Source organism: Chiloscyllium punctatum, chromosome 9 (genome assembly GCF_047496795.1).
Source record: "Chiloscyllium punctatum isolate Juve2018m chromosome 9, sChiPun1.3, whole genome shotgun sequence".
NCBI classification, from domain to species: Eukaryota; Metazoa; Chordata; class Chondrichthyes; order Orectolobiformes; family Hemiscylliidae; genus Chiloscyllium; species Chiloscyllium punctatum.
The window spans coordinates 75,178,147-75,204,156 of NC_092747.1; the positions used below are offsets into that span (position 1 = coordinate 75,178,147).

General features: G+C 41.6%; 1 protein-coding gene across 7 annotated transcripts in view; it reads left to right on the plus strand.

Annotated features, from left to right (window-relative positions):
• The window catches only part of amotl1 (angiomotin like 1), a 237,087-nt gene that overhangs the window by 51,180 nt on the left and 159,897 nt on the right, over positions 1-26,010 (plus strand). For all 7 annotated transcript variants that reach the window (XR_011961546.1, XM_072577833.1, XM_072577834.1 and 4 more), the window contains one exon: positions 16,060-16,197. Coding sequence is in view for 6 of the 7 variants with exons in the window: in XM_072577833.1 (XP_072433934.1) it covers positions 16,060-16,197 (138 nt within the window). In the remaining variant the exon portion in view is untranslated. The remainder of the gene's footprint in view (positions 1-16,059; positions 16,198-26,010) is intronic.

The following is a 26,010-nucleotide window of genomic DNA, read 5'->3' on the forward strand; positions in this document are numbered from 1 at the left end:
ACAAAAGACAAAAAGACAAAAGACTTGACTTCCAGAGATAAAGTGAGAGTGACAGCCCTTGACATCAAGACTGCATTCTACTGAATGTAGCATCAATGTGTATCATGGGCAAACTCTCTGGTGGCTGGAGCCTTATCTGGCACTAGGGAAGTAGTTGTGGTTGTTGGTCAGTCATCTCCGCTCCAGTACAGCTCTGCAGGGGTTTCTCAGGCCCAAACAGCTGTTTCATCAATGACCTTACCTCCACCTTAAGATTAGAAGTGGGAATGTGCAATCGGTGGCGAACAATGTTCAGCCAAATTCATATCTCCTCAGATACAGAAGCAGTGTGTGTTCAAAGGCAACAAGATCTGGACAATATCCAGGCTTGGGCTGACAAGTGGCAAGTAACTTTCTTGCCACACAACTTCAGGCTATGACCATTGCTATTAAGAGACAAGCTAACCACATCCCCTTGACATTCAATGGTGTTACCATTACTGAATACTCCACTATCAACATCATAAGGGTTATCATTGACCAGAAGGTCAACTGGACTACCACGTAAACAAAGTGACTACAAATGCAGGTCAGATTCTAGGAATACTGTGCAAAGTAACTCACCTCCTGACTCCCCAAGCCTGGCAACCATTTCAAACAGAAACAGAAATTGCTTGAAAAGCTCAGCATGTCTGGAAGCATCTGTGGAAAGAAGTAAGAGTTAATGTTTTGGGTCAAGTAGCACCATGTACAAGGCACAAGTCAGGAGCATGTTGAAATACTCTCCACTTGCCTACATGACTGCAACTCCAACATTACTCAAGAAGCTTGACACCATCCAGAACTAAGCAGCCCACTTGATTGGCACTACATCCACAACCATCCATTCCTTCCACCACAAATGCTCAGTAGCAGCAGTGTTTACTACCTCCAAGATGCACTGCATAAATTCACCAAGGATCCTCAGATAGCACCTTCCAAACCCATGACCATTTCCATCTAGAAGGACAGGGCAGCAGATACATGGGAACACTACCGCCTTCAAGTTCCCTTCCAAGCCACTCGCAATCATGGTTTCTTGACTGTCACTGGTTCAAAATCCTGGAATTCCTTCCCTAATGGCACTGTGGGTAAACCCACAACAGGTGAACTGCAGTGGTTCAAGAAGGCAGCTCACCATCACCTTCTCAAGGGCAACTATGGACAGGCAATAAATGCTGGTCAGCCAGTGATGCCCACATCCCATAAAAGAATAGAGAAAAGGCTGTTCATCCCATCAATGCTGTTCTGCCATTCTATGAAATCATGGCTGATATGATACTTCTCAACTCCACTTTCCCACCTCCCCACCTCACACCATTATCCATGATTCCATTACTGATTGAAAAACAGTCTATCCCAGTCTTCAATATACTTAATAACCCACTCTCAACAGCTCTTTGCAATAAAGAATTCCACATACTAATTACTGTCAGAGAAAATAGTCATCTTCATCTCTGTTTTAAATGTGTGATCCCTTATTCTGAGACTGTCCTCTGGTCCAAGACTCTTCCAGAAAAGGAAGTAACATTTTCGCAACAAATTGTCAAGTCATTTACAAATCATACATGTTTAAATAAGGTCACCTCTCATTCTGTTAAATCCCAATGAATATAGGCTAAATCTACTCACTATCTTCTATGAAGAGGTTCCCTTCACACCTCGCATTAGCCGAATGAACCTTCTCCACATTCAATGCCTGTATACCTTTCTTAAAAGGGGCCCAAAACTGTTCACCGTATTCCAGCATGGTCTAACTCGTGCCTTGTACAGGTTTAGCAAAATCTTTCTAGTTAATGTTCTATTCTTGTTGAAATAAAGGCCAATATAACATTTGCTTTTCTTATGGAACATACAACATTACAATGCAGTGTAATGTTTCATAAGGAAAGCAAATGTTGCCAGGGTTGGAGGATTTGAGCTATAGGGAGAGGCTCAACAGGCTGGGGCTGTTTTCCCTGGAGCATCAGAGGCTGAGGGGTGACCTTATAGAGGTTTACAAAATAATGAGGGGCAAGAATAGGATAAATAGACAAAGTCTTTTTCCTGGGACTGGGGAGTCCAGAACTCGAGGGCATAGGTTTAGGATGAGAGGGGAAAGATATAAAAGAGACCTAAGGGGCAACTTTTTCATGCAGGGGGTGGTATGTGTATGGAATAAGCTGCCAGAGAATGTGGTGGAGGCTGGTACAATTGCAACATTTAACAGGCATTTGGACGGGTATATGAATGGGAAGGGTTTGGAGAGATATGGGCTGGGATCTGGCAGGTGGGACTAGATTGGGTTGGGATATCTGGTCAGTGTGGACAGGTTGGACCGAAGGGTGTGTTTCCATCCTGTACACCTCTATGACTCTAAAGGAGGAGGATGGGTGGGAGACACTACCTGATAATGTTTTGGGTAAAGCAACCGCCCAATTATGAATATTCCTGATGAAGGGGCGGCACGGTGGCACAGTGGTTAGCACTGCTGCCTCGCAGCGCCGGAGACCCGGGTTCAATTCCCGCCTCAGGGACTGACTGTGTGGAGTTTGCACGTTCTCCCCGTGTCTGCGTGGGTTTCCTCTGGGTGCTCCGGTTTCCTCCCACAGTCCAAAGATGTGCAGGTCAGGTGAATTGGCCATGCTAAATTGCCCGTAGTGTTAGGTAAGGGGTAGATGTAGATGTAGATGTAGGGGTATGGGTGGGTTACGCTTCGGCGGGGCGGTGTGGACTTGTTGGGCCAGAGGGCCTGTTTCCATACTGTAAGTAATCTAATCTAATCTAAAGGGCTTATACTTGAAACATTGATTCTCCTCCTCCTCGGATGCTGCCTGACCTGCTATGCTTTGCCAGCACCACACTTTTGGCTCAAATATAAAGCCTCACTTACCCAGCAGTCCCATATCTGCTCCTGCTCAGTGTTCACTCTGCCTGTGCACGAGGTAAATTTTTATACTTTAAATTTACCTTCCCATCGGGCCTGTGGTCCTCACTGCCGCTCCTCCTACTTCAACTGCTGCCAACAAAATGAAGACCACTGAACTCCTGAGCTAAGTTTATATACTTTGTGATTCATGAACAAGGATTCCCAAATCCCTCTGTTCTGTAACTTTCTGCAGATTTCTAAATTTGAAAGCATAAATAAGGTGTCTGAATGCATGCATTGTTCATTCACAGGGAAATTAATTTTGGAAGGGGAACTTCTGGTGACTTGGCAAATTGGCAAATTCAGATACATGCAAATAGACTTCATGATGTTTGCCATCAAGAAACTCAACCCAACTTTATGGTTCCAGGAACGTAATAGCAAATCCTATTGCCAGGATCCTGCATTTTGGGCTCCTGCTTAATTAAATTTGCCTGCCACCTTTATTCCAGCTCCTGTGAACAACACAAGATTTTTTCATTGTGTTTCTTTGGTTTAAATTGCCATCTTCCTCTTAGTGTTGAATTAAGAAATTTCAGATGAAATAATGTTAAGATTTTCTGCAAGAATGCATTTGCATAACTGAGTGAAGACAGATAATCATGCTGGTTTCTCAACCTTTTTTTATTTTATTCGTTTGTGGGATGGCGTCTCTGGCTGGCCAATGTTTTATTGCCCGTCCTTATTTGCCCTTGAAAATGTGGTGATGAGGTGTCTTCTTTTACCGCTACAGTCCATCTGCTGTGGGTTGACTCTCAGTGCCATTAGGGAAGGAATTCCAGGCTTTTGACCCAGTGACAATGAAGGAACAGCACTACGTTTCCAAGTCAGGATGGTGACTGGCTTGGAGGAGGACTTGAATATGGTGGTGTTCCCATGTATCTGCTGTCCTTGTTCTTCTAGATGGAAATGCTCATGGGTTTGGAAGGTGCCATCTGAGGAGTTTTGGTGAATTTGTGCAGTACATCTTGGAGATAGTACACACTGCTGCTACTGAGTATCCGTGATGGAAGGAGTGGATTCTTGTGGATGTAGTGTCAATCAAATGAGTTGCTTTGTCCTGGATGGTGGCAAGTTTCTTGAGTGTTGTTGGAGGTGCACTCATCCAGGCAAGTGGGGAGTATTCCATCACCCTCCTGACTTGTGGAAAGTGAGTTCTGCAGATGCTGGAGAGTCAGAGTCAAAAAGTGTGGAATTCCTGAAGAAGAGGTTATGCCCAAAATGTTGATTGTCCTGCTCCTTGTCTGCTGTCTGACCTGCTGTATTTTTTCCAGTGTCCCAACTTTTCGATTCCTGGCTCGTGTCTTGTAGATGGTGGACAGGCTTTGAAAAGTAAGGACGTTAGTTACTTACCGCAGTATTCTTAGCTTCTGACCTGCTCATGTAGCCACTGTGTTTATGTGGTGAGTCCAGTACAGTTTCTGGTCAATGATAACCCTCCAGATGTTGATAGTGGGGGTTTCCGTGATGGTAACACCACTAAATGCCAAGGGACTGTGGTTAGATTGTTTCTTATTCATGGTGGTCAGAGCCTTACATTTGTGTGGCACAAATGTTTCTTGCCATTTGTCAGCTTAAGCCTGGATATTGTCCAGATCTTGTGGCATTTCAGCATAGACTGCTTCAGTGTCTGAGGAGCCCTGAATGGTGCTGAACATTGTGCAGTCATTGGCCAACATCCCCACTTCTGACCTTATGATGGAGGGAAGGCCATTGATGAAGCAGCTGAAAATGGTTGGGCTGAAGACACTACCCTGAGAAACCCCTGCAGAGATGTCCTGGAGCTGACCTCCATCAACCACTGCAGTCTTCCTATGTGTCAGGTATGACTCTAATCACTGGAGAGTTTGCCCCGGTACCTATTGATTCCAGTTTTGCAAGGGATCCTTGATGCCAAGGGCTGTCACTTGCACCTCACATCTGGAATTCAGCTCTTTTGTCCATGTTTGACAAAGGCTGTAATGAGGTTCAGAGCTGAGTGGTCCTGGTGGAATCCAAACTGGGTGTCACTGAGCAGGTGCTGCTGATAACACTGTTGATGACACCTTCCATCAAGTTATTAATCATTTGAGTGTAGATTGATGGGGTGGTCATTAGCCGGGATGGATTTGTCTTGCTTTTTATGTATACGACATACTTGGGGAAATTTTCCACATTGTCAGGTAGATACCAGTGTTGTAACTGTACTGTAACAGCATGGGAGCAGAGCAGCATGATCTGGGGCACAAGTCTTCAGTACTATTGTTGGAATTTTGTCAGGGCCTGCAGCCTTTGCAGTATCCAATGTCTCCAACCATTTCTTGACATCACATGGGGAGTGAATTGAATTAGCTGAAGACTAGTATCTCGAAGGTTGGGGACCACTGGCGGAGGCCAAGATGGATCATCCATTTGACACTCTGGCTGAAATTGCTGCGAAAGCTTCAGCCTTACCTTTTGCACTGATGTGCTGGGCTCTGTCATCATTGAAGATGGGAATATTTGTGGAGCCGCCTCCTCCATTTAGTTGTTTAATTGTCCATCACCATTCACGACTGGATGTGGTACGACTGCAGAACTTAGACCTGATGTATTGGTTGTGGGATCACTCAGCTCTATCACTTGCTGCTTATGCAGCTCTCCCAATTTTGGGACTAACCCCCAGAGTTAGTGAGAAGGGCTTTGCAGGGACAACAGAGCCAGTTCTGCTGTTGTCTTTGCCAGTGCCTAGATCGATACCAGACAATTGTCCAGTTTCATTTCTTTGAGACCTTGTAGTGACTGGTACAGCTGAATCGCTTGCTAGGCCATTTCAGGGGGCAACCATCATCACTAAACAACAAGAAGTTTTATTTATTTAGTTTTTTGAAAATTGTTAAAGTTCTCAAGCAGTGCACAGCAGATTTAAAAATTGACATCAACCAGAACAGACATAAAGATATGTGAGCAAAACCTGGATCAAAGGTAAGATTTACAAGTGTTGTAAAGGAAGAGCGAGATGAAAGAAAGTTTGGAGGCATTTCCATAACTTAAAACCTAGAAAGTTGTAGACATGATCACCCATGATTGGGTAAAAGAAGTGGAGCATTCACTGGAGGCCATTGTTTGAAGAACTCACAGTGCTTTGAGAGTTGTCGAGTTGTAAGCAGTTACAAAGATAAACAGAAACAAGGTGCTGGAAGAATTGAAGCATAAAGTTGAGAATATCAAATGGAGGTTTTGATTTGTAGTTAATGTAGGCCTAGAAGCAAAGGAATAACGAATGAATAGAATTTGGTGGAGTTAGAATATAAACAGAAGAGACTTGGATCTGTTTATATTTATGGATGGTAGAAGACACGAAGCTGACGAAAAGAGTATGAGAATACTGAACTGGAGGTAACATGCATGCATGAGCATTTCAAACCAGATGGACTGATCAAACATGAAAATTGTCATATTATTGAGGCGAAAATTGTCAGTGTTAGGGATGAAAAGTAATTGAAGACCATAAGAGTTTCAATGCCAGAATTCAGTTCAGAAAGAGGGATAAGTATGCTCTGCAGGGCAACATTTATAGCTGGGGGCAGGGAAATTATGATGTGGTGAGGCATGACTTAGGATGCGTGGATTGGAAAAATAAGCTTCAAGGGAAGAACACAAATGATATGTGGAGATTGTTCAAGGAACAGCTAATGGGTGTCCTTGATAAGTATGCACCAGTCAGGCAGGGAGGAAAGGGTCTTGTGAGGGAGCCGTGGTTTAATAAGGAATTGGAATCCCTTGTGAAAGGGAAGAGGGCGGCCTATGTAAAGATGAGGCGTGAAGGTTCAGTTGGGGCGATTGAGAGTTATAAGGTAGCCAGGAAGGATCGAAAGAGAGAGCTAAGAGGAGCGAGAAGGGGACATGAAAAGTCCTTAGTTGGTAGGATTAGGGAAAACCCAAAGGCTTTCTATAGGTATGTCAGGAATAAAAGGATGACTAGGGTAGGTATCGGTCCGGTCAAGGATAGTAGTGGGAAGTTGTGTGTGGAGGCGGAGGAGATTGGTGAGACACTAAATCAATACTTTTCGTCAGTATTCACTCAGGAACAGGACATTGTTGCTGATGTGAATATTGAGTCACAAGTGATTAGAATGGATGGCCTTGAGGTACATAGGGAAGAGGTCTGGGGAATACTGGAAAGGGTGAAAATAGATTAGGCCCCTGGGCCTGATGGCATTTATCCTAGGATCCTCTGGGAAGCTAGGGAGGAGATAGTGGAGCCATTGGCCTTGATTTTAATGTTGACGTTGTCTACGGGAATAGTGCCAGAAGACTGGAGGATAGCAAATGTGGTCCCCTTGTTCAAGAAGGGGAGCAGGGATAGCCCGAGTAACTATAGGCCAGTGAGTCTCACTTCTGTTGTGGGCAAAGTCTTAGAGAGAATTGAAAGGGATAGGATTTATGAACATCCTGGATAGGAATAAGGTGATCAAGGATAGTCAGCATGGTTTTGTGAAGGGCAGGTCGTGCCTCACAAACCTTATTGAATTCTTTGAGAAGGTGACCAAGGAAGTGGACGAGGGTAAAGCAGTAGATGTGGTGTACATGGATTTTAGCAAGGCGTTCGATAAAGTACCCCATGGCAGGCTGATGCAAAAACTACTGAGGTATGGCATTGAGGGTGCATTAGAGGTTTGGATTAGGAATTGGCTGGCTGGAAGGAGACAGAGGGTAGTAGTTGATGGTATCGGTTCATCTTGGAGCGCAATTACTAGCGGTATTCCACAAGGATCTGTTTTGGGACCATTGCTGTTTGTCATTTTTATAAATGACCTGGAGGAGGGGCTTGAAGGCTGGGTGAGCAAGTTTGCGGATGATACGAAAGTCGGTGGAGTTGTGGACAGCGAAGAAGGATGTGGCAGGTTACAGCGGGATATAGATAAGTTGCAGAGCTGGGCAGTAAGGTGGCAAATGGAATTCAATGTAGATAAGTGTGAAGTCATTCACTTTGGTAGGAGTAACAAGAAGATAGATTACTGGGCTAATGGTAGACTACTTGGTAGTGTGGATGAGCAGAGGGATCTTGGTGTCCATATACACAGATCTTTGAAAGTTGCCACCCAGGTAAATAGTGCTGTGAAGAAGGCATATGGTGTACTGGGCTTTATTGGTAGAGGAATTGAGTTCCGGAGTCCTGAGGTCATGTTGCAGTTGTATAAGACTCTGGTGCGGCCTCATCTGGAGTATTGTGTGCAGTTTTGGTCGCCATACTATAGGAAGGATGTGGAGGCATTGGAACGAGTGCAGAGGAGGTTTACCAGGATGTTGCCTGGCATGGTAGGAAGATCGTATGAGGAAAGGCTGAGGCACTTGGGGCTTTTCTCATTGGAGAAAACAAGGTTTAGGGGAGATTTGATAGAGGTGTACAAGATGATTAGGGGTTTAGATAGGGTTGACAGTGAGAACCTTTTTCCGCGTATGGAGTCAGCTGTTACTAGGGGACACCGCTTTAAATTAAGGGGTGGTAGGTATAGGACAGATGTTAGGGGTAGATTTTTTACTCAGCGGGTTGTGAGTTCATGGAATGCCCTGCCAGTAGCAGTGGTGGACACTCCCTCTTTATGGTCATTTAAGCGGGCATTGGACAAGCATATGGAGGTTATTGGGCTAGTGTAGGTTAGGTAGGCTTCGGTCGGCGCAACATCGAGGGCCGAAGGGCCTGTACTGCGCTGTATTTTTCTATGTTCTATGTTCTAAAGCAACCAAGGAGAAATACAGGTGGGAAAGAGTCCACTTCAATTACCCCAATGTTTAATTGGGAAACTTTTTTCAAATAATTCCGAAATAAATGCCAGACACACTGTCTGACAATTGCAGTGGAAGGTCAGAGAGAGAGAACAATGAGATAGAGCTAAATACCATCAGGCAACATAGCAATCAGATCTTCCCAGGATGAAGTAAAAAAATACACATGGTTGTACATATTCACAGCCTACAAATGCAACTGCAATTAATGAATCTCTGCAGTGGCATACGGGGAAGGGAGGAGGGTTAAAGGAAAAAATGTTGATCTGGGCTACTAACTCTGAAACTCTGTGTAGCATTCCTTAAATAAGGCCAGCATTTGCCTTTTAGCTTTTTCCGCTGCATCGTTATAATATTGACAGAAGAGCACAAACATTATATTTTTAGGTGTGAACAAATTTCAACCTGATTGGAACTTCCTACCAGACATGATACAGTGACCTCTTATGGGAATAGTGGCCTATATTGTCAAACAAGACAAAAGTTTATTGCACTCAATAAGCAACTCATTCACTTCAACAAACATCAAGTAAAAGAAAGGGGACTGAGATAATCTGCCACTTGCTGCAAAACGTTCTTTTTTGCCTCAACATTGAACTTGGCTTCTTTTTTTTTTACCCAGAATTTCTCTCTTTCACCTCCTTCATACAACTGATAAAAACTTAAGTTATCTTGAGACTGTGACTTGAAAGAAGTCCTGGGATTTACATAGTAATCAATTGAAACCTGCATCCTTATTCTTAACAGCAATCTAGGTTTGTTCAATACATCTCATCAGTGTATGGCACTTTGATTTTTTATTATAAATTCTTTGTCTTATGATCCTGCCCCACTAGCTATCTGACGAAGGAGTAGTGCTTCAAAAGCTTGTACTTTCAAATAAATCTGTTGGACTATAACCTGGTGTTGTGTGATTTTTAACTTTGGAAAGGCCAACAAATGTTTAGAAATGACTTTCAAAAACATTAAGTCTTAAAGACGTAGACCACTATGTGATATACCCACTTCCTTTGTGCCACCTCAGCAATTAAGTTGAGGATGGGAAAGTTCATGGTAACCTTCTCAACTCTCCAACAGTTAATGCACTTAGATGGTAAATTAACAGTTGGTTAAGCAGCTTAATGTACTACAACCCAAAGTGGCTGCCTTCCCAACCTGGAGGCCAGGAAGATGTAAGGTACAATATTCTTGTAGCCACCATTAAAAGAACATAGATTCAATCTGTTGCTGTAATCTAAATCATCTAAAGCAACAGCTTATTCATTTTAAAATGGAATAATTCACTAATTAAAATAGTGAAGAAAAGAGAAATTTGGGGCAATTAGCTTGAGTATTGCCAATGGAGATTTGCAAACTAATAAAATGTAAATGGAAAGTGTTCACTACATGAAAAATAAATATGAGTGGATCACTCATAATGGACAATGAAGCTTAAGGGTTTATCCATTAAGAAGCAAAGAAACTATTCCCGAACCAACTATATTTATGACATATTGAGGATAGATTAACAATCTTGTGTTGTGGCAGGGCAATTATTTATTTTAAAAATATATAGTTTCATTGGAGTGAGTGGAGGTTAGTGTTCAAACAATTGGCTCCAAAGGTGCAAATTATTTCTCATTCTGTTCAATCAGGTACGCAAACAAATCAACAAGATTTTAAACTTCCAAACATTATTATTTTAATGATCATTATGCAGAATAAGGAAAAACACTACAACATTAAACAGGGAATATAAATAATAAGAATGAATGGGGACCTGGGGAAGGGTTAGGGGGCCTTGACTTTTTTTCAGCTAAAGTGACATATAATTACAAAGTATTGGGTGGCACTGCTGCCTCACAGCACCAGAGACCCGGTTTCAATTCCTGCCTTGGGCAACTGTCTATGTGGAGTTTGCACATTCTCCCCGTGTCCGCATGGGTTTCCTGCGGGTGCTCCGGTTTCCTCCCACAGTCCAAAGATGTGCTGGTTAGGTGAATTGGTCATGCTAAATTGCCCATAGTGTTAGGTGAAGGTGTAAATGCAGGGTAATGGGTCTGGGTGGGTTGCTCTTCGGAGGTTCGGGTGGACTTGTTGGGCCGAAGGAACTGTTTCCACACTGTAAGTAATCTAATCTAATTCTGGGAATTTCTGAAACCACATGTGAAACTTTCTGATGCACTGACCATTATTTTGTCCATTGATCACTTTTACACTGAAGAGAATAGAAGAAAGTGAGGACTGCAGATGCTGGAGATCAGAGCTGAAATGTGTTGCTGGAAAAGCGCAGCAGGTCAGGCAGCATCCAAGGAACAGGAGAATCGACGTTTCGGGCATGAGCCCTTCAGGAATGAGGAGAGTGTGCCAAGCAGACTAAGATAAAAGGTAGGGAGGAGGGACTTGGGGGAGGGGCGTTGGAAATGTGAGAGGTGGAAGGAGGTTAAGGTGAGGGTGATAGGCTGGAGTGGGGATGGGGCGGAGAGGTTAGGAAGGTGGTGCTGAGTTCGAGGGTTGGGACTGAGACAAGGTGGGGGGAGGGGAAATGAGGAAACTGGAGAAATCTGAGTTCATCCCTTGTAGTTGGAGGGTTCCTACGCAAGAGGATTCGCAGTAGGTTAAAATGGTTGGAGGAACCCTCCGATTTCTCCAGTTTCCTCATTTCCCCTCCTCCCACCTTGTCTCAGTCCCAACCTTGAACTCAGCACCACCTTGCTAACCTGCAATCTTCTTCCTGACTTCTCTGCCCCCACCCCCACTCTGGCCTATCGCTCTCACCTTAACCTCCTTCCACCTATCGCATTTCCAACGCTCCTCCCCCAAGTTCCTCCTCCCTACCTTTTATCTTAGCCCGTTTGGCACACTATCCTCATTCCAGAAGAAGGGCTCATGCCAGAAACGCGATTCTCCTGTTCCTTGGATGCTGCCTGACCTGCTGCGCTTTTTCAGCAATGCATTTTCAGCACTGAAGAGAATAGGTAAACCTCACATTTGGAGACATTATAGCTGGATTGTTAAGCCAGATACTCAGATAATATTCAAATCCTGCCACAACAGATGATGGAATTAAGAATCTGAATCTATTGTTGATTGCTGGGAAAAATCCATCTGGTTCACTAGCATCCTTTGGGAAAGGAAACTATCATTCTTACCTGGTCTGGCCTATGTGTGACTCCAAACCCACAGCAATGTGACTTTTTAATTGCTCTCTGAGCAATTAGGGATGGGCAATAAATGCTGCCTGGCTGGCGATGCCTCATCCTGTGAATGAATTAAGGGGGAAAAATGTATATTTTGGTGTGCCATAGTTTGATAATATCCATATCAATCACTTCAATGTAATAAAATAATCTGGTATTTAAAGGGCAGACAATTTACTCTACTGGTACTAACCTAGCAATGATAAATATCTATACCCATAAAGAGAAATCACTTTGAATATTAAAAAAGACTTTCATTTCACACCTTTCACTACCTCTGTATATCTAAAGTGTTTCACAGCCATTGATTTTTTTAAAAACACAGTCCCTTTTATAAATAGAAAACTCAGCAGCAATCTGCACACAGCAAACTCCCACAAACACAATATGGTGATGATGAGCAGTATTACTGTCATCGAAAGGCTGATTATGGACAAATATTGTCCAAGACATTTAGCTTAACACCCCTGCTCTTCTAATTAATATCATAAAGACATTTATATTAAAAAAAAGGAAGCAGCTAGGAGCTTGGTTTAACGTCTCAAGGACTGCACAAAACACTACATAGGACAAGCAGGAAGACAGCTAATGATCCGTATCCATGAACACCAACTAGCCAAGAAACGACACAACATGACCAGCTATCCTTAGTAGCCACACACGGAGATGACAGGCAACATGAGTTCGACTGGGACAACACTACTATTATAGGACAAGCCAAACGGAGAACAGTCAGGGAATTCCTAGAGGCATGGCACTCATCCACAGATTCTATCAACAAACACATCGACCTGGACCCAATATACCGGCCACTGCAGCGGAAAACTGGAACTGACAACCGGAAGCGGCAGAGACAAACCACTATAAATGCCGGAGGAAACAACACAGGAGACTCCCAAGCACTGACGATGTCACCTAGACAGGGGACAAAACGTTTGCAACACAAATTCCCAGCTCGGCGAACAGAACCACAACATTAATGTCTCATCCAAAAGATGGCACTTTGAACAGTACAGCATCCTCTCAATTTGATACTAGTGTCAACAATGTGGGTTCAATTCCTGTACCAGCTGAGGTCACCATGAAGGTCGCACCTTTTCAACCTCACCTCTCAGTTGATCCTCAAGTTAAACCACCACTAGTCGTCTCTCCCTCTCTCTCTCACAAGAGAGCAGCCGTGTGGTCTTCTGGGATGACGACAGTTTTATTTTTAGTGTCAGTCTTGACTGCTGTGCTCAAATCCCTAGAATGAAGCCAGAATCGTCTGACTCAGGAGTGAGAGTACTAGCAATTTAGTCACACATGAAAATGGTGTTCTAACCAAATGTCCACTTGAATGTAACTACCATGCCTTCTCTGCTTGCAAAACCCAAAAAATCCTATGCTTTTTCATGGCATGAGCTTGAAAATAATTTAAAATATAAAAATACAAGGAAAGCAATTTCCAGAACAAGCAGACATTTACAACAATTTCTTCATTGTTGTGAAAGGATTTCATATCATGTCACTAAATAAAAACTAAAAGAAATATGGATGCTGGAAATCCAGGTACAAAAACAGAAATTGTTGGTAAAGCTCAGACATTCTGAGAAAGGGTCATTTGCCCTGAAACATCAACTTTGATTTCTCTCCACGGAGGCGGCCAGATCTGCTGACCTTTTCTATTTTGTTTCATACCTTGCTACTTCTGGAATAGTAACCACAATGCTTCCTTTGTTTCTATATAGTTTTTAAACATTAATGAGCAGATTGCCACACAGTCAATTCCACATTTAAATCTATTTAAGATTAGTCAAACAGTCATTAACATATAAATAGGTGGGACTTGGAGTCAAATGGCCATGACATCAACATTGCATCCGTGGCATCAACCTAACTGAGGAATTTGGAAAGTCAAAGCTACTGATCCTAACATATCCAAGCTAAAGCTTGTTCTCTTATATATTTACCAAATTTATTCTTAAAATGCAAATAATTTTGAACACATGATTGATACTTCTAGCTTGGAAACAATTATGTTGTCAAAAAAGCTTGCAAGAATTCAGGTTCTGTTGTACGCATCAACAGAGCACCATTAATGCAGAAGCTAAAAACATCTAAATGGACAGAACATAAAATGCAGATACATATTTGAGAGAACTGCAAAAAGCCCATAAGCATATTTAAAAGAAGCAGTTATCTAAGGGTAGCATGGTGGCTCAGGGGACCCATCTGCCAGGGGAACATGTTCAGTTCTGGCCGAGGGTGATTGTCCATATGGAGTTTGTACATTCTTCCTGTGTATGCATGGGTTTCCTCTGGGTGCAACAGAGGTTTCTGACTACAGTCCAAAGGTGCATTGATGAGGTGGATGGGCCATGCTAAATTGTCCATAGTCATAGAGATGTACAGCATGGAAACAGACCCTTCGGTCCAACCTGTCCACGCTGACCAGATATCCCAACCCAATCTAGTCCCACCTGCCAGCACCCAGCCCATATCCCTTCCTATTCATATACCCATCCAAATTCCTCTTAAATGTTCCAATTGCACCAGGCTCCACCACATCCTCTGGCAGCTCATTCCATACACATACCACCCTCTGCATGAAAACGTTGCCCCTTAGGTCTCTTTTATATCTTTCCCCTCTCATCCTGAACCTATGCCCTCCTAGTTCTGGATTCCCTGATCCCAGGGAAAAAACGTTGTCTATTTATCCTATCCATGCCCCTCATAATTTTGTAAACCTCTATAAGGTCACCCCTCAGCCTCCAACGCTCCAGGGAAAACAGCCCCAGCCTGTTCAGCCTCTTCCTGTAGCTCAAATCCTCCAACTCTGGCAACATCCTTGTAAATCTTTTCTGAACCCTTTCAAGTTTCACATCTTTCCGAACAGTGGCCTAACCAATGTCCTGTACAGCTGCAACATGACCTCCCAATTGCTGTACTCAATACTCTGACCAATAAAGCGAAGCATACCAAATGCCGCCTTCACTATCCTATCTACCTGCGACTCCTGTTCTCAAGGGATGTGCAGGCTAGGAGAGTTAGCCATAGGAAATGCAGGATTACAGGGTGCCATAGCCATAGGAAATTCAGGATGGTTGGTTCTGGGTGGAATGCTGTTTGGAGAGTTGGTGTGTACTCAATGGGTCAAATGGTCTCCTCCCATACCGTAGGGATTCTATGATTCTAAGAAAAGCTTGGATAAAAATAAATAAAAGGGACAGAATCATAGAGTTGTACAGCATGGAAACAGACCCTTATGTTCAACTCGTCCATACCGACCAGATATCCTAAATTAATCTAGTCCCATTTTCCAGCATTTGGCCGATATCCCTCTCAACTCTTCCTGGTCATGTACCTATCCAGATTCCTTTTATTGAATTTTGTAACTGTACCGGCCTCCACCACACCCTCTGGCAGTTCATTTCATACATGCACCACCCTCTATGTGATAAAGCTGCCCACTAGATCCATTTTAGATCTTTCCCCTCTCAGCTTAAGCCTATGTCCTCTTGTTTTGGACTCCCCTGCTCTACTTTTCACTCATTGCCCCTCATGATTTTATAAACCTCTGTAAATTCACCTCTCAGCCTCCAGTGCTCCAAGTAAAATAACCCCAACCTATTCCGCTTCTCCCTACAGCCCAAACCCTCCAATCCTGGAACATCCTTGTAATCTTTTCTGAACTCTTTCAAATTTAAACATCTTTCCTAAAGCAGGGAGACCAGAATAGGAAAGCTTAATACAAAAAAAAGAAAATAAAGTTTACAGTATGGTGAGATGTGGTTACAAAAATCTGCTACAGGATTGTTCTTAGAATCTGAAATAAAAATCTGTTTTGTCGATGTTGGTTAATGTCCAAACGAATATCCAGTAACATATTTGGAGCAACCCAGGAACTGTTCCTCCCTGATCTATCTAGACAAACCCTAAATCCTTCTGGAATCCCCATATTTATTATAGTAGCATGAACGTTTTTAAAATTGGCATATAGAATCCTTGATAAATCTGTGTTATAATAACACAAACAGCCTTGTAGACCTTCTCCCCATTGCAGTCTGTAATGTTGTTCTGTTGACTGGCGCTAGGACCTAAATGAGCCACGGTCTGGTGAAGTAGGTAAAGCGCTAACATTCCTCTCATTCCGATGTGAATGGCGCTGATTGTTGGGTTCTGGTGCTGCTCGTTCGTCTCTGGCTAAAACCATTTTTCCTGTATTAGCCTTTAGGTCATCCCGGTCGGTTACCCTTTCCAGCTCTTCTCGGAATTCGGAGGGAAATTGGAAGTTACGTGGATTATGTACAAATTACAATTTCCAGCAAACGTTGAGAAACTCATTTTTGGAGGAGGCAGCTGAAGGTAACAACTTAATCAGAAATAACTGTCGACCGGACCAGTTTGAGGAATATGGTGAAAGTTTGTCGAGTTGCTTGGGTTCCGCGGTTCTCTGCGCTCCTAAATGCTTTCGGGGTATTGAGGGTTATGCTTAATTACAAAGAGGAAATATAAAGTTAGAGTATGTGGGAATACTCTGTTGTTCTCGTCTGACGACTGATGAATGAGAAGCTCATGGCGGAGAGGTGGCAGCCGCCAGGTCACCGACATGTTTTATGATTTTTTAGTTTTTTTAATTTTAGAACAGAAACTGTTGTCAGTTATCGTAAATATACACAAGTATCATTACAGAAGAATTGAGTTAATTGTTACAAGTGCGAGAGGGAAAATAGTCCTGAATGCGTGGCTTTCACTTGTATGATTTTGTGATGTAGAATTCACTCGTGACCATGTAAATTTACACACTGACTTGCAGAGTTCTTTTTAGTCCATTGGCCTATTTTACTAATAAGTTAATACAACAGAATTGTAAATATACCTATGTTTTAAGTTCGGAACATTTTAATTTTGTAGAGCTGTAAACTAGTTCAGAGTTGGTCCAAAGGCTATTTGTGTCTCTAGCTGGTCACTGCTTTGCCTTTTGTTTCCCTCTGTACAGTCACATTGAATGCTTATATGGTGAACAGTCAGTGAAAATAGTTCTAAAGTACTGAAGTGTCCATATTTCTTTTGTTGCTGTTCATGTGTAAATAAGTATTTTAAAAAGATTCTCAGTTATGGCAGGCCTGTTCGCAATAAAGAAAAGATTAGAGGTAACTTCCAGCTCATGTGCAATTATTTTGCGCTCGAAAAGGGGCAAAATGCCTCCAAGAAGTCATCTAAGTAGTTCTTCCGTAACTGTGGGTCGACGTTCGTTCTGATTTTCATGTTCACACGTATGCTGTAGCCAAGAAGCTTTTAAATATATCTTAAAATCGGCACATTTTTTCTGCCTTACAGTCACTGCTTAATGCGTTTTCCAACTATGGACAACATGTCAGTGATACGCATTTTTAGCAACACCGAAGGGGTCTTTAACTATTTGCGTGAAGCTTTTACTGATACTTTCCCTCTTCCAATTCTCTTTCACGGCCACAGTCTCCACTTGAACCCGTCAGTTTGCTGCAACATGACTTGGAAATGAGCTTCTAGCTATTTATCTTCTCCATCGTCAACATCGCCTGGCTCCACCTCCATAGCCGAAGATGTCTCTGCCTGTTTCAGCCCGTTTGCTTCTAAAGCCTCTTTGATGTCTTTGTTACCTTTAAGGTTCAACTATTTTAATGCTCATCTGGCTGAACTCTGCTTTTCTACCCTCAGTAAAGTTGACTTCATTCTTAACTGTGCTGTCTTTGTCACTCACCAACTGCTGTCAATTGACATTCTGATCATCAACATCTTGCCTGTATTTTATAAAGTTCTTAGTGTATGAATTCTTCCACAACCTTACTCCTTCTGAAACCCTACAACCATCTGAGAATTGCCTGTTCCTCCAATACATCTCCAATTATTTGGTATGCCATTACTGCTTGTACCTTCATCCATTTGGCACTAAACTCTGCAACTCTTCCCCCTAAGTCACCTGCCTCACTTAGCCTAAGATATTCCTTAAAATCTGATTTTTTTGAAGCTTTTAGTCACCAATCCTAATATCTCCACCTATGGCACAGTGTCTGTTTTTAATTGATTATGATTTGGAGAAGCCAGTGTTGGACTGGGGTGTACAAAGTTAAAAATCACACAACACCAGGTTTAATTGGAAGCACACTAGCTTTTGGAGCGTAGTTCCTTCATTAGATGCTACCACTTTTACATTGGCAGATTGTGTGCCAATCTACATTATTTGGCCACAATATACATTGAGAAAATGAATTTTTGTGGCACATTGAGCTCCTGCAGACTATTAAATTGAGCACCATGATTTCCCACCTCCAAACTTGTAAATACCAAACTGATGCTATTTCATATTGACATCTTAAATGTCACATTAAATGAAGATATCCCATGAAATCCTCCCTGTTTTCTTTTCTGAATAACTGTGGCCAGCCATCTTGCCAATGCCACCTCGCCTCCCTACCCCCCACACACATGCACGTTGCATACACCAAAGAAAATTGTTTTAAACAATTCCTCATTTCTAAAAACTTTTTCAGATACCAAGTTTGCCTTGTAATAATTCAAAATCTGATGAGTGGCATTTGTTTTAGCTATTTTAAAGATTAAATACATTAAGAAAGGACTACAGTATTTTTGTTTTTAACTTGCCTTCACTTCTTCCTATTCGTCCTACTTTGCATGTGTACTAAAGTTTTCAATTAAGATTGTTGTTAATTTGCCTGTTTCACAGATCATTACATTTCCCCCATTAAAATTATTAAGGCTTGCATAGAATATCAATTGCACCGCCGAAAACTTTCCTCCCTTCTTGGTGTCATACAACATAGAAGAGGCCTTTTGGCCCAATATGGCTGTGTTGACCTATCTACACTAATCCCACGTTCTAGCATTTGGCCCATAATCTTGAATATTTCAATTGCACATTCACATTCCTTTAATTAAAAGCTGTGAGGTTTGCTGCCTCTACTACTACACTACAGGCAGTGTATTCAGGCTCCCACTATCCTCTGGGTGAATTTCTTTTTCTTCATATTCCCTCGAAATATTCACCTTTTAAAATTATGCTCCCTCATCATTGACCCTTCAACTAACGGAAGCAGCTATTTCCTATCCACCCTGTTCATGCTCATCATAATCTTGTATGCCTCAATCAGGTTCCCCCTCAACCTTCTCTGTTCTAAAGGAAATAGTCAAGCTTACCCAACCTCTCTTCATACCTAAATTGTTTCAATCCTGGCAACGTCCTGATGAATCTCTCCTTAATACATTCACAATTTTCTTATTAGTGCAGTGATCAGAACTGCATAGAGTATTCCAGCTGTGGAATAATCAAAGTTTTGTCCACCTCTTGCTCGGCCTCCCAGCTCTTATAATTTATGCCATGACTGACAAAAGTAAGTGTCCCATGTTCCTTCTAATTTCTTTAGTATCCTACTACCCTATTAAGCTGTTCTGCTGCCTTCAGGGATGTGTGGATAAGTACCCCAAAACCCATCTATTCCTCTGAGCGGCCTAGTATCCTGCTATTTATTAATTGAGTACTCCCTTCCCTTGTTAGCAGTTCCAAAGTGCATCACCTCACACATTTTATTGTTAAATTCCATCAGGCACTGATCTGCCCATCTGACCAACACAGCTATATATTTTCTAACCTCACGCCTTCTTTCTCATGGTTAACCGTCTAGCCAATCTTTCTATCATCTACAAACTTACTTATCAACACCAGCTCCCCACATACTCTTCTATATCATTGATGTCTCTCACCAACAATAAGGGACCTAGCACTGATCCTTATGATACATCACAATTTAAGATTGGGAGTCATTAAAGTATTAACCACTTCTGTGTTACACCCTCTGATATTTATGTGCTATATCTATATGTTGCCCTTTTCTATTTTTGGAGATTTTACTGTCGAGAATTTCCTACTAGATTTATTTGTATTACGTTAACCTCTGTCAGAGATGATAAATTATAAGCAAGCAATGCTGGTCAAATACTTAAGAACCGTGTAGTATAGTAAAAACACAACAGCTTAATTATGCTTAATATCATAAATCTCTTTGAACATTTGTTTTATTTCTGATTGTATTTTACAACAAGAAGTCAACGTACAAGACTGTATTTCAGCTTCATCCAGTTCTGATAATGTGGTAATACTAGGATTACTGAAAAGTCTTATTATGTTTCTAAGAGGAAGTCTGGTTAAAACTATATCATCTGGCCCATGTTTTGATGCTGACATTGAACTTGACAAGTTAACCCCTTAAACACAACAGTGTTTATTGTAGTCAAATTCAAGAAGGTTGAAGCTGGAATATTCTGTTCAGCATTTTACAAATGACGGAAGTTAGATGTCTAATGAATTGTGAGGATATGGTGCTTGATTTCAAGAGACTAGGAGAAAGTGAGGACTGCAGATGCAGGAGATCAGTGTCAAGAAGTATACCACTGGAAAGCACAACAGGTCAGGCAGTATCCGAGGAGAAGGGGAGTTGACGTTTTGGATATAAGCTCTTCAGAAAGATAAATAAGAGGGTTGGGGTGGAGCTGAGGGGAATGTAGCTGGGAAGGCGATTGGTAGATGGAAGTGGAGGGTAATGGTGATAGGTCGGAGGGCTGAAGTGGATAGGTGGGAATGAAGCTGTACAAGTAGGACAGTTCAAGAGGGCAGTGCCAAATTGTAGGGTTGGATCTGGGATGAGGTAGGGGAGGGAGGATTCTGGGATGAGGCGGGGGGGAGGGGCGATATCTCTCTTCCCCATCCCCCCCACCTCCACCACCACCACCTCATTCCAGATCCAACCCTCCAACTCGGCACCACCCTCTTGAATTGTCCTATCTGTCCATCTTCCTTCCCACCTATGTACTTCACCCTTCCCTCCAACATATCACCGTCATCACCACCCCCTCCATTTTCTCTATCACTGTCCCAGCTACCTACCCCCCCCCCCCCAACCACCAAACCTCATCTCCACCCTCCTATTTATCTCTCTGCTTCCCCAACCCAACACATTCCTGATAATGGGCTTATGCCCGAAACATCAATTCTCCTGCTCCTCGGATGCTGCCTGACCTGCTGTGCTTTTTCAGTGGCACCCTTTTCGATCTTGATTTCAAAAGGACAAACAAGCTAGTAGAACAAGACAACACATAAATGCAGTTTAACCCAGTGAATGTGAAGTGATCCATTTTGATGCTAAGACTGAGGAAAGATAACATGAAACAATTCAAAAGCATGTTCATGACCTGATGGTACATTTGCACAAATTGTTGATGATGGCAGGGTGTGTTGAGAAGTTAATTAAAAAAGCATATGCGATTTTCACCTTTATGAATAAAAGCACAGAATGTAAAAGCAAGGGAGCTGTTATAAAACTTGTAAGAAACTTAACTTTAGCTTCAGCCTCAGCTGTCTTGCTGGATATTGGCTGTCCCCACAGGTTATATATTCGATGGGGTTGGAGAAGTACCACATAATGTAGGTTGGGTGACTATTAACTTTACCACCATCTTTCCACCCCAAGAATATGAGGGAATGGGTGGGTGCTGAATTCAGGTGCCCTTCCCTAAACAGAAATATGTAAATAATTAAGGGTCGGAATGGGAATATAGGCATTTTATTCGACTGAAAGAGACTTCCGTGTCCTGACTAATTACAAACATTTAAGACTGGTGTACATTATTTGTCATATTTCTCAGGAATTTGGCAGAAATAGAGACTATCTGCTTAGCACTTGAACATAATAACACAGTTTGTCATTGTTCTTTCCCAAGGCCATTTGTTCCCTGTATTCATGTCTTTTGACCGTTTCTTTTAATTTCTTAAAGATAACAATAGTTTTACCAGAATAAGGGGCTGCTGTCTCATTATAGAGAGACGATTGGTGGTGGTTTAACATGAGGGTCACCATGACTCGTGAGGGAAGAGGTTGAGAAGGAGAGTTCTTCATTGTAACTTCAGGTGATATAGAAATTGAACCCACGCAGTTGGTGTTCCTCAGTATCGCAAGCTAGCTATCAAGGCAAATGAGTTAACTGATGCTGGTTTGTTAAGAGATTTTCAACTCAACCTGTTGAAAGATATTTCACACACTTCTGGAGCAGCTGGGACTTGAATGTGGGTCTCCTGGCCCAGAGGTAGGGATACTACCACTGTACCACAGGAACTTCCCAATTGACTTGTCTAATTTTTTAAAATCTGCAACAATTTAGCTATATTCACGTAAAGTTCAAATCTGCACTTTAGTAAGAGCTTTATTTCAGTTAAGCAGACTCCATAAAAGTCACATACTGTCTTGTTAATTAGTTAAACCTAAATTGTTTTTGTCTGCCCACTTCTGAGTTGGTGTTAACTCTCTCACTCCAGTTGTAAAGTTTGTGATTATGCCAATTTAGTTATTAGGATTTTTGATTAACCAAATGCTTGTTGTGACTGGCTACACATTAACTGCCACAGACAGGTTAGGGTGTAAAGCTGTTGTACTCGTTGTAAATACATTTCTCCAGCAGCACCAATTCCCTAGCATTCATCAATGTTAAGTTAACAATTGATTCAACCAATGTGAAATAAGTTCCATTGGTAACTGAATCAAGTATGTACCTAAACATACCAGGATTTAGAGTGATTTAACAGAGTACAAAATATTGAGTGCTAGATATTTAACAGTTTTGGGTATTTATTTTTTAATATGGCCAAAATCGTTTAACGCTCCATGTAGCAGTTACAGGACAATTAATTTATATGGTGGGTTATATATTCTACAGAGTTGGAGTTGCTTAGCTATAACAGGAATTGGAAGGGTTCAATAAAGCTTTCAATTAACTGGGTTTAAAAGTAACAAGGTATTTAGTCTCACAATAGAATATTCACAGTTTATAGTTTAAAGTATTTTTCGCTCTTTGGTGGAACGTAGTACAAATGAGTTTATTTAGGAAACATAAGAGATTCATATCTAAGCAGCTATTCCTACACTACATATTGAAATTTCATTTTCTTTGTAAGTAGATTTACTGTTTTATTACATACTTTGTATAGAGGAATCTTGACTCTGAGAATAGAAGTGCCATTTTTCCTAAAAATGACATTTGTTTTCTGAGAGTACAAATAAATCACTATAAACAATTAAATTGCTTCTTTCTGCTAAATAGACAAGTATCACACCAAGATTGTTCTGACTGATAGAACAAGGGTGTTTGAGAGATTTGTGAATGTTAATGCATCAATTTGAAACACAATTTTGCATAACTATATTGTCTGTAACATATCTGGGCAAGTGAATATCCACTTAAGTGTTTGTAAAGGGAAGTTATCAGTTTGAGAAGCTCAGGGAAATATCTGGAAAATGTCCATCCACAAATGAATTATGTGCCCCTCCTACTAAGGAAAGTATAAAGAAGTTGTTCAAAAACTTAATGTTTTCTTTTTTAACAGAAAATGGTTACATGATTGCAAAGAGAATTATTGTGCAAAGGGGAAAACCTTTTTTATTAGCAAACAAAACAATTGCCAATACTGTTGTGTAATAGTGAGTTTTGAGAAGATTTGTAGCTCAGGTTGAGGTTCTGGATGGAGGTTTGCCCGCTGAGCTGGAACGTTCATTTCTAGATGTCTCGTCACCCTACTAGGTAACACCTTCACTGAGTCTCTGGGCAAAGCACTGCTGATGATTCCTGCTTTCTATTTATATGTTTTGGGCTTCTTTGGGTTGGTGATGTCATTTCCTGTGGCATCATGGTAACCCACAAACCCAACAACACACTAAAACAGCAGCGAATGAACATGAAATACACTATACAGCCAACAAACAAAACTAATGTCATTTACAAAATACCATGCAAGGACTGTAACAAACACTACATTGGATAAACAGGCAGAAAACTAGCCACCAGGATACATGAAGATCAACTAGTCACAAAACAACGTGATCCTCTCTCACTAGCATCCTTCCATACAGATAAGGAAGGACACTGCTTCAACTGTGACAACACATCCATCCTTGGATAAGTCAAACACAGACGTGCACGAGAATTCCTAGAAACATGGCATTCCAACCGGAACTCTACCAACAAGCACATCCACCACACCCTGGGAAAAAGAACAGGAAATGACATCACCAACCCAAAGAAACCCAAACATATAAATAGAAAGCAGGAATCATGTGCAGTGCTTTGCCTGAGGCCAACTGAAGTTGTTACCTAGTGAGATGGCGAAATGTCTGGAAATGAACTTTCCAGCCCAGTGAGCAAACCTACATTCAGAACTGTTGTGTAATATTGTTCATAATGTAATTCCTTGATGATAGGAATACTGAGGGCAACTTCTCAATTTTCACTTCATGGCAAAGTTGGCAGTATTTTCAGAAATACAACCCTTTCAGTTTTCATTGACACTGCATTTTATTAACTTCAATGTTGAAAGTTAACCTCAATGTATTCCAGTTTATCCTTGCATAGAAAACCAAAATTGGATCCACAACAAAATGCTGTAGTGAACCAGTTGTGGTGGCAATTATTTGTTTGAGGTCCTTATATTTCAAAGGGTGTAGTAGGGGTGCTGACCAGTAGAAATGGGGTGAGAGGACATTGTCAGTGAAATTAACTTGTTCAACTAGAGAGTTGGACTGTCCTGTGGTCTCAACTTCCTTGGAACTAGACTGAGGGAAAATAAATTGACATTACCAACATGATCAGAGTCTGAGGTATCACAGTGACACTGTAGTTCTCATTCTGAGCTGAACACAAACTTTTGCAGTGCTAGTGCTTCACCTGCTTCTCCAAGATGTTTCTATTTTGTTTTCTCTTGAGTTTCAAGCTAACTGGTAAGTAATGTTTAGGAACGGTCACCCCTGTTGCCAAAGAAAACCTTGCATAATTTTCTTAAATTTCAGTAGCTCATTCATCTGTGCAATTGTTGAAATTCTATAATTACTCCTGTCATGACCATTTTCACACCTTCTCCACATGCCCTTCTTTATCATGGTTGGTGGATGAAGCTTCAAGAACACGGTCTCAAAATTTTCTTTCCCTGTTCCCTAACGAAAAGGCACTAGGGTTTTTAGCACTTTTGCTATCGCACTGCGTGAAATCAGTGAACTGTGTAAGGACTGATGATTCGATGTGAAAATTCCTTGATCTATATAATTTATCATGGCACCAGATTGTTAATGAAATGAAGATTTTCTACTATTTCTTTCCCCTTGACTAAATGGGGAAACAAATAAGACTTTTGTTAGATTAGTTCCTGCTTTCCAAAGATATTAAATTGTGTTTTAAAGGGTGACCATCCCTGCATGTTATAGGAAGTTGTCAAAGGGTACTGTGGGATATAGATCAGTTGCAAATATGGGCAGAGAAATGGCAGATGGAGTTTAATCCGAGTAAGTGTGAGGTTCAGCTCGTTGGGAGATCAAATGTTAAGGAAAAGTTTACAGTTAAATGGCAGGACCCTGAACAGCATTGATGTACAGAGGGATCTTGGGGTTCAGTGTCCACAGCTCCTTGAAAGTGGCCATGCAAGTCAATAGGGTGGTAAAGAAGGTGCATGGCATTGTTGCCTTTTTGGTCAGGGAATTGAGTATAAGAGTCAGGATGCAGCTTTATAAGAGTTTAGTTAAGCCATGTTTAGAGTACTGTATTCAATTCTGGTTGCCACATTACAGGAAGGATGTGGAGGGTTTGGAGAGGGTGCGGAGATGGTTTACAAGGATCCTGCCTGGATTAGACAGTATAAACTATTAGGAGAGGCCAGAAAAAATCAGTTTTCTCTGGAATAGTGGTGACTGAGGGAAGACTTGAAAGAAGTCTATGAAGTTATTTGATGCATAAATAGGGTTGATGGTCAGAATCTTTTTCCTCGAGTTGAAATGCCTAAAACTATGGACATGCATTTAAGATGAGAGGGGGAAAGTTCAAAGGAGATATGAGGGTCAAGTTACTTTTACAGAGTAGGAATCTGGAATGGGCTGATAAGGGTGATAGTGGAGGCAGAAATGATAGGGATATTTAAGAAACGTTTAGATAAGCACATGAATATGCCAAGAATGGAGGGATATGGACCAAGGGCAAGCAGAAGGAATCAGTTTAATTTGTCATCATGTCGATGGGCCTGTTCCTGTACTGTACAGTTCTGTGTTCTACATTATTGCATTTATTCAAAGCTTTTGGATCAAAATTGTAATA